This window comes from Physeter macrocephalus, chromosome 11 (genome assembly GCF_002837175.3).
Source record: "Physeter macrocephalus isolate SW-GA chromosome 11, ASM283717v5, whole genome shotgun sequence".
Taxonomy (NCBI): domain Eukaryota; kingdom Metazoa; phylum Chordata; class Mammalia; order Artiodactyla; family Physeteridae; genus Physeter; species Physeter macrocephalus.
This window is the reverse complement of record NC_041224.1, coordinates 38,600,867-38,619,319: the sequence shown is the minus strand read 5'-3', so window position 1 is coordinate 38,619,319 and position 18,453 is coordinate 38,600,867. Positions and strand designations below refer to the sequence as shown.

Sequence of the window (18,453 nt, the reverse complement as noted above, 5' to 3'; positions counted from 1 at the left end):
AGGTCTTTGTTAAACATTTCTTGCATCTTTTCGATCTTTGCCTCCATTCTTTTTCTGAGGTCCTGGATCATCTTCACTATCATTATTCTGAATCTCTTTCTGGAGGGTTGCCTATCTCCACTTCATGTAGTTGTTTTTCTGGGGTTTTATCTTGTTCCTTCATCTGGTACATAACCCTCTGCCTTTTCATCTTGTCTATCTTTCTGTGAATGTGGTTTTTGTTCCACAGGCTGCAGGATTGTAGTTCTTCTTGCTTCTGCTCTGCAAAAACTTTCTAATCGTCAAATCCAATCGACACTTTTCAGTTTTTGCACTATTTAGCCTCTAGAAGGCCACTCAAATTTGTTGACAAATCCCCTCAATCCTGATACTTTTTGCTTTGGATTCCTTGCCATCATTTTCTCCTGGCTCATCACCCTCATTTCTGGGAGACTTCTTCTGGTCATCTACACTCTTACTCTTTTTCCAGGTTGACCTTAAATGTTGGGGTTCTCCAATCGGTTCTCTTCTTTCTCTACAGCATGTTTCCTCCTCCTCTTCCTCCTCCTTTTATTCTTTTTCTTAAAAAATATTTATTTGGTTGTGCCAGGACTTAGTTGAGGCAAGTGAGCTCCTTACCTGTGGCTCACTGGCTCCTTAGTTGTGTCATGCCAACTCTTAGTTGCAGCATACATGTGGGGTCTAGTTCCCTGACCAGGGATTGAACCTGGGCCGCCTACATTGGGGGTTTTAAAGTCAGGAAACTTTTAGTTGTATATGACAGAAACACCACTCAGTTCATTAAAATTTAAAAAAAAATTGGCAAAATGCACATAATATGAAATTTACCATCTTAACCATTTTTAAGTGTACAGTTCAGCAGTGTTAAGTACATTTGTATTGTTGTGCAACCAAACTCCAGAACGCTGCATCTTGCAAAACTGAAACTTAATACACATTAAACATCTCCTCATTCCCTTCTCCTCCAGCCCCTGGTAATCACCCTTCTACTTTCTGTTTCTGTGATTTTTGGCTACTCTAAGGACCTCGTATCAGTGGAATCACACAGTGTTTGTCGTTCTGTAACTGACTTATTTCATTTAACACACTCAAGGTTCAGCTACGTTGTAACATGTGTGAGAATTTTCTTCCTTTTTAAGACTGAGTAATATTCGACTGCATGTATATGCCATATTTTGTTTATCCATGAGTGCATTTATGGACACTGGGGTTGCTTCCATATATTAGCTATTGTGAATGATGCTACTGTGAACTTGGGTGTACAACTACCTCTTCAAGACACTGCTTTTAGTTTTGGGGTGTTTGTACACGGAAGTGGGATTCTGGACTACTCAATTGTTTAGTCAAAAACTAGAGGAAAGACTAAAAAGGAAGATGACCCATGGGCACAGAAACAGGGATACTTGGAGGTGAACTTCCAGCCAGTGGGGTGCCAGGGCGCTGTCTCTTGTTCTGAGTCTTGGCTCTTTCTTGAATATTTTCTCCTGCTAACGCTCTCTTTTCATGTGGTGGGAAATTGGCTTCCAAAGGCCTCAGATTCACATCTTCCCAGCATGGAAACCCCCAGCAGAGAGAGAAAATCTCTCCTGAGACTATATCTCAGTACTATACAACTAAGAAAAAGAAGCTAACCTACTGCAAATGGCAGAGCAGAAAGAGCTTTGTTTTTGCTGGTATACTTGAATTGCTCACCAAAACCAGAATTCACTTCCTCCAGCCATCTTGCTATGTGAGATAATTAAATGTTTTCACTGCTTAGGCCTCTGTCATGCATTACTACTTGCAGGAAACATAATTTAATTACTATACTGGATAACCACAACAAAACCTCATCTTAGAAAAGGAAAGAAGGCAAAACAGCATGCTGTGGTCACTGGTCATGCTTTATAGGAAAAACAACAATTCCCTTCTCTGACAGTGGAGTGAGTCATCAGTCATTGTGACTACCTTTCATTTTGTTCTCTAAGAGCTCTCTTGTCTATTGAGGAACAAATTCAACTGATGTGCTTTTTCTTTTTGCCTGGAATGCAGATGTGATGGCTGGAGTTGCAGCGGTTATTTTGGGTTCATGAGGGAAAGGCCAAGTAAATCTCAGAGACTTCAGCTCTATGATCTTAAAGCTACTGGATCAATGTCAGCAGCCAGCTACCTCTTGCCTTCTTGTTACATAAGAAAAGTGCCAAGTAAATGTTAAGTTCTCTTTGAATTTAACCTTCATCTTTTTGAATTCTGCATCTTAGCAATATGCCTTGATGTTTTGCTTTATAGTTTCCCTCAGATAGTGCCTGGGGAAACATGAAGCAATAGACCTTGGAGGTCAGGCCCTTACCTCAGGTAGCACCATCATAGATGGGCTCACCCACCTGTATCTGTCAGCAGGAGAGGTTTGAGAGGAGCCTCATTCTCTGGCTCCGCCTAGGTCTCAGTCTTATCCTCTACATGTTTTCTATTCACTTACATGATGTCTGTGCTATATTTATCTTGGGGTGGAGGAGCTGGCTTTGACACTTCCAAAGGCAAGGGATTATCTGATGGACAGTGGTATCTCACTACTGACCACAGGCAGAAAGGATCTCTCCTGAAATATCCACGTGCCCATCTCCTTCCACTTTTGGAAAAGGCAGCTGGACCTAAGGCTTGTGCTTTCCTTGAAGATCTGGAGAAGTGGTCAGCATATCACAACATTCATACCATCCTGAGGTAGGTATGTGTGTGTGTGTGTGTGTGTGTGTGTGTGTGTGTGTGTCCCATTTTGTTAAATTAACTTTTTATTTTGAAATAGTTTTGAAATTGACAGGAAAGTTGCAAGAATATAATGAACACCCATATACTAACTTCACCCAGATTCCCCCATTATTAACATTTTACTGCATATGTGTTATCATGCTTTCTCTGAATCTCTCTTTCCCATATATTTGTGTGCGTGTGTGTGTGTGTATAAATTCATAAGTGCTTTGTGCTCAGTGATTAAAATGTATTTTATGGAGAGGTTCTTTGGGAATAAGTAAATATCTTCTTCCTCATCAAACTTTTACTCGCAGATTTTTGCATCTACTGATGATTCTTGCCCAAATAATTATCACTGTAGTGTTTTCTAATTCCATCATTTCTTCTACCTTTATTAGTTGGCATTCAACTATAAGGTAGAGCTTTCCCTTTATGCATTTATTCATTCATTTATTTATATCAATGCAGACTCATGGATTCTTATTTTATTCAAGGGAATCTAATCCATTATTATCATCAGTTATTTTGATGCTCAAATCTTTCCATCTTTGGTGAGTGGGAGACTTTTCAGGCTAGCTTCTGTGTCCTTTTGAGATAAGCTCATCATTCTTTGAGTACTTCCTGACTTTCTGGCATATCAAGGTGTTCCAGGTTCATCTTGTATTTTCTTTGTGTCAGCCTTGGACTTAGCCATTTCTTCATGGAGTCCTGCTCTGTTTGGTGAAGAATGGTATTTAAAAGCCAAGATCTGGGGGGCTTCCCTGGTGGCGCAGTGGTTGAGAGTCCGCCTGCCGATGCAGGGGACGCGGGTTTGTGCCCCGGTCCGGGAAGATCCCACAGACCGAGGAGCGGCTGGGCCCGTGAGCCATGGCCGCTGAGCCTGCGCGTCCAGAGCCTGTGCTCCGCAACGGGAGAGGCCACAACAGTGAGAGGCCCGTGTACCGCAAAAAAAAAAAAAAAAAAAAAAAAAGCCAAGATCTGGAAGACCTTCTGTGGTCTGGGAGGTCTTGGCCCTCTGAAGGGAAAGAGCTAGGAAATATGTATATGTAAGTACATACACATGCACATATATCATATTAGTTTGCTGGAGCTACCCTGGCGAAGTACCACAAACTGGGTGGGCTTAAACAACAGAAATTAATTCTCATAATTCCTAGAGGCTGGAAGTCTGAGATCAAGATCTCGGCAGGGTTTGTTCCTTCTGAGGGCTATGAGAGAGAATCTGTTTCATGCTTCTCTCCTCGCTTCTGATGGTTTGTTGGCAATCTTTGGTGGTCCTTGGCATGTAGAAGGATCATGCCAATCTCTGCCTTTCTCTTCTTTTTTTTTTAAAGATTTTTTGATGTGGACCATTTTTAAAGTCTTTATTGAATTTGTTACAATATCGCTTCTGTTTTATGTTTTGGTCTTTTTGGCTGCGAAGCACATGGGATCTTAACTCCCTGACCAGGGATCGAACCTGCACCCCCTGCGTTGGAAGGCAAAGTCAACCACTGGACTGCCACGGAAGTCCCTCTGCCTTTATTTTCACATGACATATTCTCCCTGTGTCTGTCACTGGATCAGGGTCCACTTTAATGACCTAATTTAAACTTGATTATCACGGTCAAGAGATATGTGACCAAGTAAAGTCACATTCTGAGGTCCTGGGGGGCTAAGACGTTTATCTCTTTTTCTCCATTAAAATCATAAATTCACACTGATACTCCAATTCCAATCCACTGCCCCAGGATATATTCTAGTCTTTCTCTTTGCCACCTTTCTTTGACAGTGAGCAACCTGGCTCCAGTTACCTGCAATATCTTGACTTATTTACTGAATCCCTTTCATGTAACCAGTCTCCCAGTCCTGGCTCTCTTGCACATAGCAGTTGACCGGCTCCACTGCCTTCTCTCACAGAGTTTGCTTTTACCAAATGACAGCTGAGTTAGTAAGGGGACTCAAGTACCTCTTTCCTACCTCCATGGCTCTTTGGGACCTCCAATTCTTAGACCCTAGAATTATACTTATTTGGAAAGTAACGTTTATATAGTGCTTTGAGATTTCCCAGGAATGTAGGAATATGCTTTTATTTAAATTTTGAGCATCATAAAAACACTGTGAGGTTCATTTTCAGCTCCAATCTAGAGATCAAGAAACCAAGACTGGTTTAAACTGTGTTGGCAGGACCAGGACAAGTAGCTCAGCCCACGATTACATCACACACTACATGTCACCCTGCACCTGAATATTATTTAGTATAGACGAGGCCGAACATTCCACATGATTGGAAAAGATATCTTAGGACCTGGGGACCCTAGAGAGAGGGTGCATTTTTCAGGCTTTTCAGTCAGTTCATTACATTTACATGTCTTCTGTCATGTGTGAAATGAATTATCTGGAGTTAACCTTTACCATCGCTAAGCATACATATTTGTGATTTGTGCAGAATAAGAGAACTTGAGTTCTGTCTTCAAAATGAAATGGAAGTTTTCCCATTTAAAGTCAAGTGCTTCATTTCTAAATGCTGAATTAGATGGCACTTTTAGAAGAATTCCAGATGGTTAAATTAGGAGACTGATAATTTAAAAAAAAAAAAAAAAGAGAGAGAGAGAGAGACCAGCCCAAGATTACTCACAGAGCTTGAAGCCTTTTAATTTGGTTATGAATGAAATGCATTTTGTGTTCTGAAATGATTGCCAACCTCACCGACAGGAAGCCCTTGGGCATGTTATGGTCCCCTTCCCCCCAAGGCCCCTGGCTACGTATGACTTCCCTTACGAACTTATTTTATGTTATTTTATTTTTGCCAATTCAAGATGAAGTTGTTCTGCTTAGAATAAGAAGAGGCTCTACGAAGCATGTCGGTGTTTTCCTATCAGTTTGTCTTTTTGAAGGGGATGAGTCTGTGTGGGTCAGGGAGGAGGCTGGGAGGCTGTGATGTTTCTGCGTCTTGGGCTTTGCAGACAGGGATCCTCCACCAAGGCCCTTCCCCCAGGTTCCTCTCAGCGTCAATGTCCAACACTGGCATTTGGTCACTTCTCTCAGGGAAGGTGAGGCAGTCCCAGTGGGCCCTCAGAAACCATACTCTTACCTAAGATTCTCAGAGATCAGGTTTCTTCCCTCTGTGTGCTGCTGCTGAAGAGGTGTGAAGAAGAGGAGGAGGGGGAGGAGGACGAGGAAGATTTGAAAGGAGGCACCTTCTCTGTGGTTTGGGTTCATAAGGACCCGCTGCAGATGTCCTCAAGGAATCAAGAGGGCTTTGCTCAGATATTCCCGCGTGGAGATGATGCCCACATTGCTTTGGGAGCCTGGCTTCGGTATCCTGAGGTGGCTTCTTAAGCCAAGAGCTTTATGCTGACTTGCGATATGGCCATGGAGTCCCATACAACTAACCTAGGGACCACAGATGACCGGTCCCATTGAAACCTCTAGGGTTCTAGCAGTAGACAGATTTGACTAGGATCCAAGCCCTGATACTTAACAAGGGCTGTAGCCTCCGTGAGCATGTACTCCCACTGGAAAAGCTAAATGGCTCCTAGACTTCCTTGAAAGACTTCTTTCTCATAGTATGGAATGTTCCCTGTTTCTCCACGTGTGGTACACGCAGCTGTCTTCTTCCAAGTAGCAGCTGAAGTCTGGTTCTTCACTGTACGTCGCAGAACAAAATGAACTTTGTCATTTAACTCTGACCACACTGTCTGCAAAAATAGTACCCTGGTGGTCACTGTATCCCTCTGGACTCATCTCCACCTGACAGGTGTGTCCCTGATGGTTTATTACCTGCCACCTGCATTGTCACTCTCAAGGGCAGGAAGACTGCCTGTTTACTCCCTGCTGGGTTCTTCACTCCCTGAATCAGTGCCTGCCTCAGGCGAGGGAATCTTTAGTTATGGGACCAAACTAGGCATGGACGGGTTTTTGTCTGCAGCTCAGGGAAGGGGGGCATATATGGGATTCTGGGGCCACAATAGATGTATAAAGCCAAAGTCAGGGTTTGGGGTGATCCTAGGTGAGCCCTGGAAATATGTCTTATCCTAGCAGGAGAGATGGAGCTAGGGCCAGCATCATTTAAAAATAGGTGCCAGAGTCTTAGCGGGGCAAGTACGATGTTCAAATCTACTGGGTCATTCTAGGGTCAAAGGGTCAAAAGCTGAAAGGAAGGAACAAGGAGAGTGAACTCAGGAGGAAGACGATAATAATAAAGTATAGCATTTATTTATCATTTATTTTTTTGTTTACTTATTTGTAATGTATAAGCCAGGTGATGTGTTTTAAGTGCGTTCTATGTATCATCTCCTTTACTCCTTATAAGAACGTTGCGAGGCATTGTCTCTTATTACCTCCCTTTTGCTGAGAAGGAAACTGAGACACAGAAAGCATAAGTAACTTGCCTGAGTGTTCGTAGTTAGTTAAGGGATGAGCTTGGTGTCAGTTCCAGGGGGTCTGGTTCCCAGGTTAGACCAACACATGGGGTCTTTCTTTAGGTCTCCACATCGAAGTTCCTACTGTCTTCCACCGAGCAGGCACTTTCTCTTGTATAAGTGAGTCACTGGATTTGGCACAGTTAATCATTTGAAATCACCAAAACTGGTGATGATATTGGTTAAACTAGAACAGTTCTCAAAAATACACATCTCTTGTCCTGCAATGCTTCTGTGTTGAAATGATTGATTTCAAAGCATCCTTGATTCAGAGGCTGTCAGAACCAGGGGCCCCTTAGAGACCTCCTGGTGTGCCCCTTTGCTTCACTGATAGGAAACTGAGGAGGAGAACCCTGCATCTCCCAGACATTCCCTTTGATAGCTTAGTAGGGAGCCCATATAGCATGGAGATTAAGAATCCAACCTCTGATCCACCATTTGCCACATTTATGATCTGTGCAAGTTAGTTAAACTCTGTTAGTCTCTGTTTCTGGTAAAATGAAAACGATTGCTCTCAAGCACGATGCAGGTGCCAAGCACAAAGTCAGCACTTGGTATGAGTAGTTTTAGAAACCTGAAATCTTGCTGCTGTTTCATTCCGCTATCCTCAGCATGGTGGTCCCAACATGGCAGACAGAGTTTCTGCCACTTAATGCAAGTTGGCAGAAAGGAGTGGCTGGGAATGTCTATTCTAAAAAAAGTTATTTGTTGTTTATTTGAAATATGAAGTTTACTGGCTGTCCTGTATTTTGATTTGCTACGCCAGGCAATGCTACTGCATATGCACAACCATCCAAATTCAGCCAAAGATGATGATGACTGCTTCCCTTCATCCTTACTAGTACCAAGTGAGGTTATCATTAGCGCTGCTCACTGGTAACCAGCTCTGCTTAGAAGGAAACCTGATCTTCCTGCCCCCCTGTGGTTGGGCAGGACCAGATGATGAGTTCTGGCCAGTGAATGTGAGCAGAAATTATGTATGTCACTTCTAGGTCAGAGCATTGAATTGTCTGTGTGTGACTTTCTAGAATTCCCCTGACAAAGTAACTGCAGAAGCAGAAGTGGATTTGGAGCCTCCAGCATCTTTCATCCCTGAGTGTCTATAATGAACTGAACATCCCTGCTGACCTGTAATGTACATGTAGCATGAGGGAGAAATAAAACTTAAGTACCATTTGCAGTAGCCGGGACATGGAAGCAACCTAAATGTCCATCGACAGATGAATGGATAAAGAAGATGTGGTACATATATACAATGGAATATTATTCAGCCATAAAAAGGAATGAAATTGGGTCATTTGTAGAGACATGGATGGACCTAGAGTCTGTCATACAGAGTGAAGTAAGTCAGAAAGAGAAAAACAAATATCGTATATTAATGCATATACGTGGAATCTAGAAAAATGGTACATACGAACCTATTTGCAGGGCAGGAATGAGACACAGATGTAGAGAACGGATGTGTGGAGACGGGGGGTGGGGAAGGGGAGATGGGATGAATTGGGAGATTGGGATTGACATATATAAACTATCATGTGTAAAATAGATAGCTAGTGGGAACCTGCTGTATAGCACAGGGAGGTCAGCTTGGTGCTCTGTGGTGACCTAGATGGGTGGGATGGGGGGGGAGGTGGGAGGGAGGTCCAAGAGGGAGGGGATAGATGTATATGTATAGCTGATTCACTTTATTGCACAGCAGAAACTAACACAACATTGTAAAGCAACTATACCCCAATGTAAAAAAAAAAAAAAAATTAAGCCAGGAGTTGGCAAACTATTGGCCTGCAGGCCAAATCTGTCTCATTTCCTGTTCTTTAAATAAAATTTTATTGGAATGGGCCATATCCATTCATTTATGGATTATCTATGGTGGCTTTTTTTGTGGTATAATGACAGAGTTGAGTAGTTGCAACAGAGACTGTATGGCTCACAAAGCCTGAAATATTTACTCTTTGGCGCTTTACAGAAAAAATTTGTCAATCACTGTTTTCAGTCCCTTGCTTTTTGTGGTGGTTATTACAGCATAACTAGTTTCTCCTGATTGCTTTCTTGAGTACAGTTTTTAAAGCTTGGTAATTTAATGGGTAAAAAAACAATTAAGGTAACATTGTGCTTAGTTTACATTTCTTTGATTATTACTGGAGTCACACATTTTCCTGTTTGTTGACTGGTTGACTATCTCCTTTGTCTGTTTATGGCCTTCACCATTTTATCATTAGGGGTTTAGTGATTTTCTTATTGATTTGATTGAGTTCTCAAAGGAGAGAGGATATTAATCCTTTGTAATTTACATTTGATTTATTCTACCAAGTCTTAGCTTAGAAAGGAGACAGTCCTTTTTCTCCAGAAGTCCAATAAATATTTAATTTTATTTGCTCTAGTTTTTGTATTTGATTAAAAAAATTCTTTAAAAAAAAAACCCACCAGTAATTCATTTTAGTGCAAGGGAGAAGATAGGGACTTAAATGAATGCTTTTTTCAAATTGCTAATCAATTTTCCAGCACTATTTATTGATAAACCTTCCCTTTCGCATTGTTTTTTAACACTCCTTTTATAATTTGATAAATTCTTCTATATGAAATGGTCTATTTTAAGACTAGTTTTTCTGTTGAATGAATTGTCCTGTATATTCTTACAAAAATTGATTTTGTTATAATGTTAAGTGGAAAAGCAAAATACAAAGATATATGTATGTATTATATGTATTTATGCATATAATACATATATATTTTTTCAACTATACAAGAAAAGAACTTTACACATAGTAAACATAGACTGGAAGAAAACAATTCTAAAATGTTTATAACTACATTGTTTGTATGAAACTGTGTTTTACAGTTTTCTCCTTCTTTCCTTTTTTCGGTCATTTTCTAATCTTCTCATATACACAAAAAAATGGAAAACTTATTTTACAGGAAAAAATTCTTCCTAAAATGGAATCTTGGTTTTCTAATTTCTTTGACTTCTGTTATATTTACTGCTATCTCAGAGGTTTTGCTGTGGTTCTAAAATACTTCTGTACTTTTAAATTTCTACAAGATCCTATTTACCACCATGTAAAGCTGTTATCTTTCCAGCAGCTGCTGTTCATCACCTCCTTATTTATTCAGACAAGAACTCTTTTACCTTTTTTTTTTTGCGGTATGCGGGCCTCTCACTGTTGTGGCCTCTCCCGTTTCGGAGCACAGGCTCCGGACGCGCAGGCCCAGCGGCCATGGCTCACGGGCCCAGCCGCTCCGCGGCATGTGGGGTCTTCCCGGACCGGGGCACGAACCCACGATGTGTCCTCTGCATCGGCAGGCGGACTCTCAACCACTGCGCCACCAGGGAAGCCCAAGAACTCTTTTACCTTTTTGCTGGTTTTTCAGCACTCCATGCTCTACTGAGGTTTAGATCAATGTTGGCAAGAGCTTTGGCACCTGAAGGAGAAACCATGGGTGGCTGGTTGCAGGAGATAGGAACCCCTGGCTGGCCCGATGGCTCCTGATTCCGCCTCCAGTGCTCCAGACTCACCTCCCCAGCCACCTGCCACATAATCTTGACCTACCATGGCCACAGCTTTCCTCATCAGACACACCCTCAGCCTTCCTGTGCTTCCCGCAGCCTCACCATCTACCTAACCGCCCTCACCAGAGACTGGAAGCTCTCTCACTGTTAACATCCCTGGTATTCCTCTCAAAACTCTCCTACCATCTCCACTCCTAGTTCAAGCCTTCATGATCGCTCGGTTGGATGGACAGGGGTCTCCTTTTCTCTGGTCTAATGTACTCTTAAAGCCAGCCAGGGTTTTCTGCTAAAATAAAAGTTGAAATCAGGTTCTTTGTTTTAAAACTCTCCATTGTTGATTTTGTAGCCTGACATCCACTCTGCTCTTGGTGATCACATTCAGTACTTATGTTTCATCTTCTTGGTATCTGAGCTTCAGCATTCCCTAAAGAGTAGTAGCTAATAATGCTCAGAGCTATTCTTTTTTGTTTTTTAAATGTGTCTCTTTTTTTTTGGCCGTGCCATGCGTCATGCGGGATCTTAGTTCGCCGATCAGGGATTGAACCCGTGCCCCCTGCTTTGGGAGCTCAGAGTCTTAACCACTGGACCACCAGAGAAGTCCCTCAGAACTATTCTTTACTGAATGTTTTCATGGGCCAGGAGCTGTGCTAAGATCTTTATGTACATTAGCATATGTATTTCTCATAACCCTATGAGGAAGGTATTATTAGTATCTCCATTTTATAGGTGGGGAAACTGAGGCATGGAAAAATTAAATTAATTTTCCAAGGTCCCATGGTTAATAGTAAGTAGAATTGGGAATCATCCAGATTTCTCTGATTTTGGAGTTCACACTCTTAGATATCAGGCCATATTTCCTCTCCTGCTTCTTTGACTTGACTTGCACTTTCTGGGTGTCCATGCCCCATGCTGACTCAAATAGAAATCCATACCCCCTTGCGACTTCCCTGATGGCACAGTGGTTAAGAATCCACCTGCCAATGCGGGGGACATGGGTTTGAGCCCTGGTCCAAGAAGATCCCACATGCTGCGGAGCAACTAAGCCCATGTGCCACAACTACTGAGCCTGCACTTGGTCCAAGAAGACCCCACATGCTGCGGAGCAACTAAGCCCATGTGCCACAACTACTGAGCCTGCACTCTGGAGCCCACGAGCCACAGCTACTGAGCCCACGTGCCACAACTACTGAAGCCTCAGCGCCTAGAGCCCGTGTCTGCAACAAGAGAAGCCACCCCAGTGAGAAGCCCGCGCACTGCAACAAAGAGTAGCTCCCGCTCACCACAACTAGAGAAAGCCCGCGTGCAGCAACGAAGACCCAATGCAGCCATAAATAAATAAATAAATAAATTTATGAAAAAGAAAAGAAAGAAAGAAATCCATTCCCTCATTTCAGCTCCTTTGGGATCCCCAACCCATGAAGCCAATACCCTGGTGATGAGGACAAAGGGGTTTATTCAGAGAAGGAGGTTGGATGAGGGGTCTTTTGAGGGCTTTGAAAGCTTTGGACTAGGTGATTCATGTGATGCTTCTTGGAACATAGTCTGCCATAACAGTGGCCAGTGAATAGGCAGGGTGTCACGGGAAAACAGAAACATCTTTGGGACGTCTGACTGTTGGTTACGTTTTCTGGATTGTGCCACAGCTCTTTATCAGCTTTCTTGCTTCAAGATGGCCAGCTGTGCTGTCAGCCAAGTTTTTGCACCTCCCATGTCATAAGCCATGTCTGTCTGTTGGAGAGGATGGTGGGGTTAGGGGCTTTTCTAGATTTTCTGCTTTCCCCAACTCTGCCTTCAGTGAAGTCAGTCAGTTAGCTTGACATCAATGATAATACGAGTATTTATACCACGGGAATCACAAAAGCTACAAATCATGGCTTTCTTTTTCTCATAGAGCCAGCTGTAAACTACTTACCAGAACACCACTGAGTACAATCCACTGGTTAAATGCACAGGCTTTATCATCAGACAGGCCTGGGTTTGTGTCCCAGCTACAACACTTCTTAGCTGTATGACTCTCTGAACCTCAGGTTCCTTGTTGGTAAAACGGGGGTGACAATGGCAACATGGTAGGGTTTTTGTGAGGATTAAATGAGATAATGCATGCAGAGTGCTTAGTAGAGTGTCCAACCCATTGTAAACATTCAACAGTTGATAGTAATTATGATAGCTAATAATGAGAGTAAATAAATGAACAAAAATGAAGTTAGACAGCCATTAAAATGCCTTAAAAGTCCAAATTGAACAATACCCTTTTAACCATATATAATGTGCCATGGAGACACAAAGTGAAACACAAAGTGTACAGATTTTCAGCAGTATGGATGTGCAGGTATAAGTCCTAAAGTTGCTGGGAAGGGGGAGATGTTAAGAGACTTTTCAGTGATCAGTTTCTAGGAGTTTAACAGAAGGAATGATTCTTAGTAGACATAACTCATAGATCTCAGAGATGGAGTCAAAGGACCATGTAAGAATGAGATTTGAAAGCAGGCAGACCAGGATACCAAGCTAGTTTTATCATTTGGAAGTTCTATGACCTTGAATGAGATACATAATTTTGCAGAACTTCAGTTTCTCATTTATAAAATAAGAATAACCTACTTTGTGTTGTAAGAATTACACGAGCTAATGATTTATATGTGAATGACTTTTGCTCTGTTATAAACCATCCCCAAACTATGATTTCCTTCCTTATAATTTTATGGGTTGGCAATCTCGTCAGTTCTACTTCAGGTCTTGCCTGAAATCCCTCATGTGACTGTGTCGTCTGATGGCTCAACTGGGGCTGGAGAGTCCAAGATGGCCTCAAGCACACGTCTGGTCATAGGTGTTGGCTGGCAGCTGGGATGGTTTGGTTTCCTTCCACATCCTCCAACAGGCTGGGCTGAATTTCTTCAGAGCACGATGGTCTCAGGGTTCCAAGAGCAAAACCAGAAACTGCAAAACTTCTTCAGGACAAGATTCCAGACCTTGCATAATATCACTTCTGCCACATACTGTTGACCCAAACAAATCACAAGGCCAGTCCAGATTTAAGGAGAGGGATGTCTCATTGCAGAAGGGCTGGAAGCAAGGAAGGGGATTCACTAGGGCCGTAATTATAATCATTTCTCACACTTATTAACATGTGAATGTTCTCAGCCTTCCGCCTTCCTGCTACTTCCCTCTGTCCCAACTTAATAAAGATAATATTGTCTTTGTCTTTCCAATTTCACCCATTCCCCTTCTTATAAGATGATTTCTGCCTTGCTTGTCTGACTCTCTGGGTGTCTGTGATTTAGAATCAGGAGAATGGTTAGAGATGGAGAACCAGAAAAACAGGCAGAAAAGGGGAAGAAAAAGGAGAGACCAGTGCCTATCCCAGTGGTGGCGGGTTTTCAGTGCATTCTGTGCAGAAGTGGAGGGTGAGGCTGGGATAAGAGACTGTAGAACTGCAGAGGGTATATGAGAATAGAGAGGGGACAAAAGGGAATTTTAAGGAGTTTATTTCAAATGCAAGTAATGAACAGAACTATTTTAAAATTTCTTTTGACTACTGGATTGCATTTCTTTGAATGTGCCTTTGCCTGGATATCGGGTTACACAGGGTCTTTGGGTAAAATACGCAAACGCCTCTTCAGTACGTGAGACATAGTGGGTACTCAATAAATGATACATGCTATAACGATCATAATTACTTCTGGCTGCCACTTCCCTTTTTCTTAGGCTAAATATGATGGTTCTATGTTCAGGTACTTCTTGCCTCCATTCTTCCCCAAGAGATATTACTTTTGCAAGACCCAAAGTAAAAATCTGGGGCACTGCTGCAAGACATTAAATTCAGGTATGGCATAAAGGAGTAATTCCACTTTCCCCCATCTCCATGCATCATTTAAGGCCATAGATCCTGAGGAAACTGTCAAAAATACAAGCAGCACTAGCGGGGAGAAAATTCACAGGCATAGATTTCTGAAACTGCAGAACCACACCGATCTTGTTCTCATTGTCATGGGTATGTGAATTTCCAAGGTCCCTGATCTCATATTTTTCTGTATTTTTTTTTTCTAGTGGGACCTTCCCTTTTACTTTTCTACTTTGACCACGATATTTCTAGTCATCTTGGGACCATGTAAGGTAGACTTGAAAATCTCCCAGAGGTAAGAATTTTCTCTTAATTTACAAATGAACATTTTAGTAGGAGTTTCTAATTTTATTTTCAATTTATCACCATATGAAATTATTTTATATAAGTATTTATTCTCTCATTTATTTCCTTTTTTCAACTAGAATGTAAGCCCCATGAGGTTTTGGTCTTTATCTGTTTTGTTTACCATGGAATTGCCAGCATTTAGAAAAATATCTGGTGCAATTGATATTTGTTGAGAGACTAACGGATTTTTCTTCTGAAAAAAAATTTTTTTTTTACATGGGAGACTTCTGGTACTATAAGTATTGTCAGAACATAATGGGCTAGGTATCTCCTGAACTTCATAAATTTGGGAAACAGGGAAATAAGAGTCAAGCATTAAGGTCAATTCACAGTAGACCAGAACAAAAGGTGCAAAGTCATCTTAAAAAGACCCTGTTTTTAGGGCTCACAAGATTTGATATAACATGACTGAACGTACTAATATAGATTATAAATATGTCAGAAAAGAAGTTGGACAGTGGTGGAAATGAACATTAAAAGATAGTGGAGAGGTGAACTTGAGCCATTTCCTCCTAAATAAGGGGGAGAAGCAATCCTGGTCATTGAACTTGAGTGTGGCATTCCCACCAAAGGGCTCTCCCTATTGTGAGAAATAATCCTCAGGTTATCCCAACTGGATGCTGTTGAGGCCTTCACTCATTCACCCAATCTCAAGTTCCTGTTCACTGTGCCACCTTCTGATGGACCTGAACTTCCCACCCAGGTCTGCTTTCTGAAAGAAAGTGTGCTGGTCATAATTACCAGAGGTCTCTGGGCCCTACAACCATTATACTTCTCTTTGTAACATAACTAATTGGAATTCTGGTGTTATACATCATTCTCATCATGTTGATTAATGGGAGTCCAGCCTCGAGAGTCAGACCTCTTCTCCACAAACTGGTAGTTATTGTTCTGAGCCTGCACAGCCAAGGGTCAGACCTAGAATTTGGGTTATTTACTATAATGAATGTCCCCCTGTGAAAGCTCTGAAGACACAGCCACCACCATCTCTTAGTGATACCATGGTTTTGCCATGGGTCACTCCCCTTTAATCCAAACACGTTTAGGAAAAACTGAAACGGTCTTTGTAACAAACATGTGACATGAACACTGCCTGTCTGGAAAACCACATCGTTATTGTAATGAGGTCAATATTGCTCCAACCATTTCTAATCTTTTCTTTGAGAATGACCTTCAAGGCCACTTGTGATAATCTGTCTTTGTATTGAATATTTCATTTAAGTTCAATCACTGAGCCGTGACTTGTGCTAGGTTGAATGCTGTTTACTGAGGGATATAATATGTAGCAAGAGCCCCTCAGAGACATTGGGCCCAATGCCTACAATGAGGGCTCCCATCTTGGTTAACTACCAACTCACCTGACTTGATTTCAAATGATACTTTATTGATTCCAGAAGTTAAATCTGCAACCAAAGATCAAAATTTTTTCACCATTTAAGACATTTTAATAAATCTACCTCAGTCTCAAAGGGCAATTTCTCTCTAATAAATTTATTTTTCCATAGTGGCAGCATCATTAAAATAGGTTTTATAGCTTATCTTCATGTAGTAACTACTTTGGAGGGACATAATAATTCAGATATATAACTCTGGGTTCTTTGTTGAAGACAAAGTTTTCCTCAAAAGCCCTGTATGTATATTCATTCTTAACTCAGTTGTTGGACAGTTTTACTATGAACGTTAGCATTTTCCATTCTTAAGCATATTCTCGTTTTGCTTACACAGGTGAAAAGAGGTTGTTTTATATTCTTAATCCCGCTTTTAATATTCAAAAGTCATTTTAAATTTTCTGAAGTGTGGTCATGGAGATAATACTTTTGGGAAGAATTTACCCAGTGGTTCTTAACCCTGACTGTGCATTACAATCACCTGGAGATGCTTTGAAACTACCTGGATAATTAAGTCAAAATCGCTGGTGGTTATATCCTCATACCATATCAACCTTATGAAGTTGGTGTATTATTCCTATTTTTTTCAGATACTGGATCTCAGAGAGGTTAAGTAAATTGCCAAGGTCACACTCATATCTCTACTATTGCAACTCCATGTTCTCTGCACAATGTTGCCTCTTTCAATTCTTAATAGAGCAGTTTGACAGGGTAAAGTGCACATTTCCAGTGTTTTTAAGGGGACAGTAGAAAGATAAATTAGTAGCCACCATTGTTTGTAAGGTGACTCTTTAGATTGCTCCTTGCTAGGAAAAAGCATTGAGAGTTATTGTGGTGAATGACTGATTATTATTGATGAGCATAGAGAGGTGTGCCATGTAGAATGCTGGGTTAGTAAAGGTTTAGTTTCAGTTCAGGTGAATCATATCAGGAAAATATGAGTTTGTTTGTTAGTACGTCCAATAAAACAGCTGGGATGTAAAGAAATTTGATGTCCAATATTGCAGCTGCAAAAACAGAGGGTTCAAATCCTGAAGAGGCACTTTTCTGCTGAGTCCTGATGCCTCTGATCCATTTTGGAGCAAGATGTCCCAGGTGTCCTGAGGACAAGGACAGGCTCCTGGGCTCTGTGAGTGGGAATTTCAGGTGGGAAGTAGCAAGAATTCTGGGTGGAGTCAGATTGGAAATAGTCATCTGTGATGTAGTGAGAGGTGGAATGCATCTCCAGGTGTGCAGGGATGTTCCTTTAAAAGACAAATTTTGCCATAAATGGCATCTCATTTATTATAATTTTTAAATAGAATTTATTTTGATAAATACTGATAGCAATTTTTTCAAATAAAAAGACCATATCAATTATATGTTCCTCTTAACCTTGACTAACTGTCCAGGTTAGAGTACTATGTTTGTAGGTATAACATTTCCTGATAAAATAGTGAGTACCAAGGAAGCAGATCTCATTCATTCATTTAAAAATGTGTTGTACCAGACAAAGACGTCACAAAGAAAGAAAACTACAGGTCAATATCACTGATGAACATAGATGCAAAAATCCTCAACAAAATACTAGCAAACAGAATCCAACAGCACATTAAAAGGATCATACACCATGATCAAGTGGGGTTTATCCCAGGAATGCAAGGATTCTTCAATATACGCAAATCAATCAACGTGATACCCCATATCAACAAACTGAAGGAGAAAAACCATATGATCATCTCAATAGATGCAGAGAAAGCTTTTGACAAAATTCAACACCCATTTATGATAAAAACCCTGCAGAAAGTAGGCATAGAGGGAACTTTCCTCAACATAATAAAGGCCATATATGACAAACCCACAGCCAGCATTGTTCTCAATGGTGAAAAACTGAAACCATTTCCACTAAGATCAGGAACAAGACAAGGTTGCCCACTCTCACCACTCTTATTCAACATAGTTTTGGAAGTACTAGCCACAGCAATCAGAGAAGAAAAAGAAATAAAAGGAATCCAAATAGGAAAAGAAGAAGTAAAGCTGTCACTGTTTGCAGATGACATGATACTATACATAGAGAATCCTAAAGATGCTACCAGAAAACGACTAGAGCTAATCAATGAATTTGGTAAAGTAGCAGGATACAAAATTAATGCACAGAAATCTCTGGCATTCTTAGACACTAATGACGAAAAATCTGAGAGTGAAATTAAGAAAACACTCCCATTTACCACGGCAACAAAAAGAATAAAATATCTAGGAAGA

At 41.2% G+C, this 18,453-nt stretch overlaps 1 protein-coding gene across 14 annotated transcripts in view; it reads left to right on the top strand.

Moving 5' to 3' along the window:
- MTHFS (methenyltetrahydrofolate synthetase) overlaps positions 1-18,453 on the top strand; it is a 324,398-nt gene that overhangs the window by 187,283 nt on the left and 118,662 nt on the right. For 12 of the 14 annotated variants that reach the window (XR_008618542.1, XR_008618540.1, XR_008618541.1 and 9 more), the window contains one exon: positions 14,683-14,771. Coding sequence is in view for 10 of the 14 variants with exons in the window: in XM_028496394.2 (XP_028352195.1) it covers positions 14,683-14,771 (89 nt within the window). In the remaining 4 variants the exon portion in view is untranslated. Of the gene's footprint in view, positions 1-14,682; positions 14,772-17,701; positions 18,178-18,453 lie in introns of those variants that run through there. The other 2 variants (XR_008618543.1, XM_055087883.1) reach the window with 2 other exon arrangements.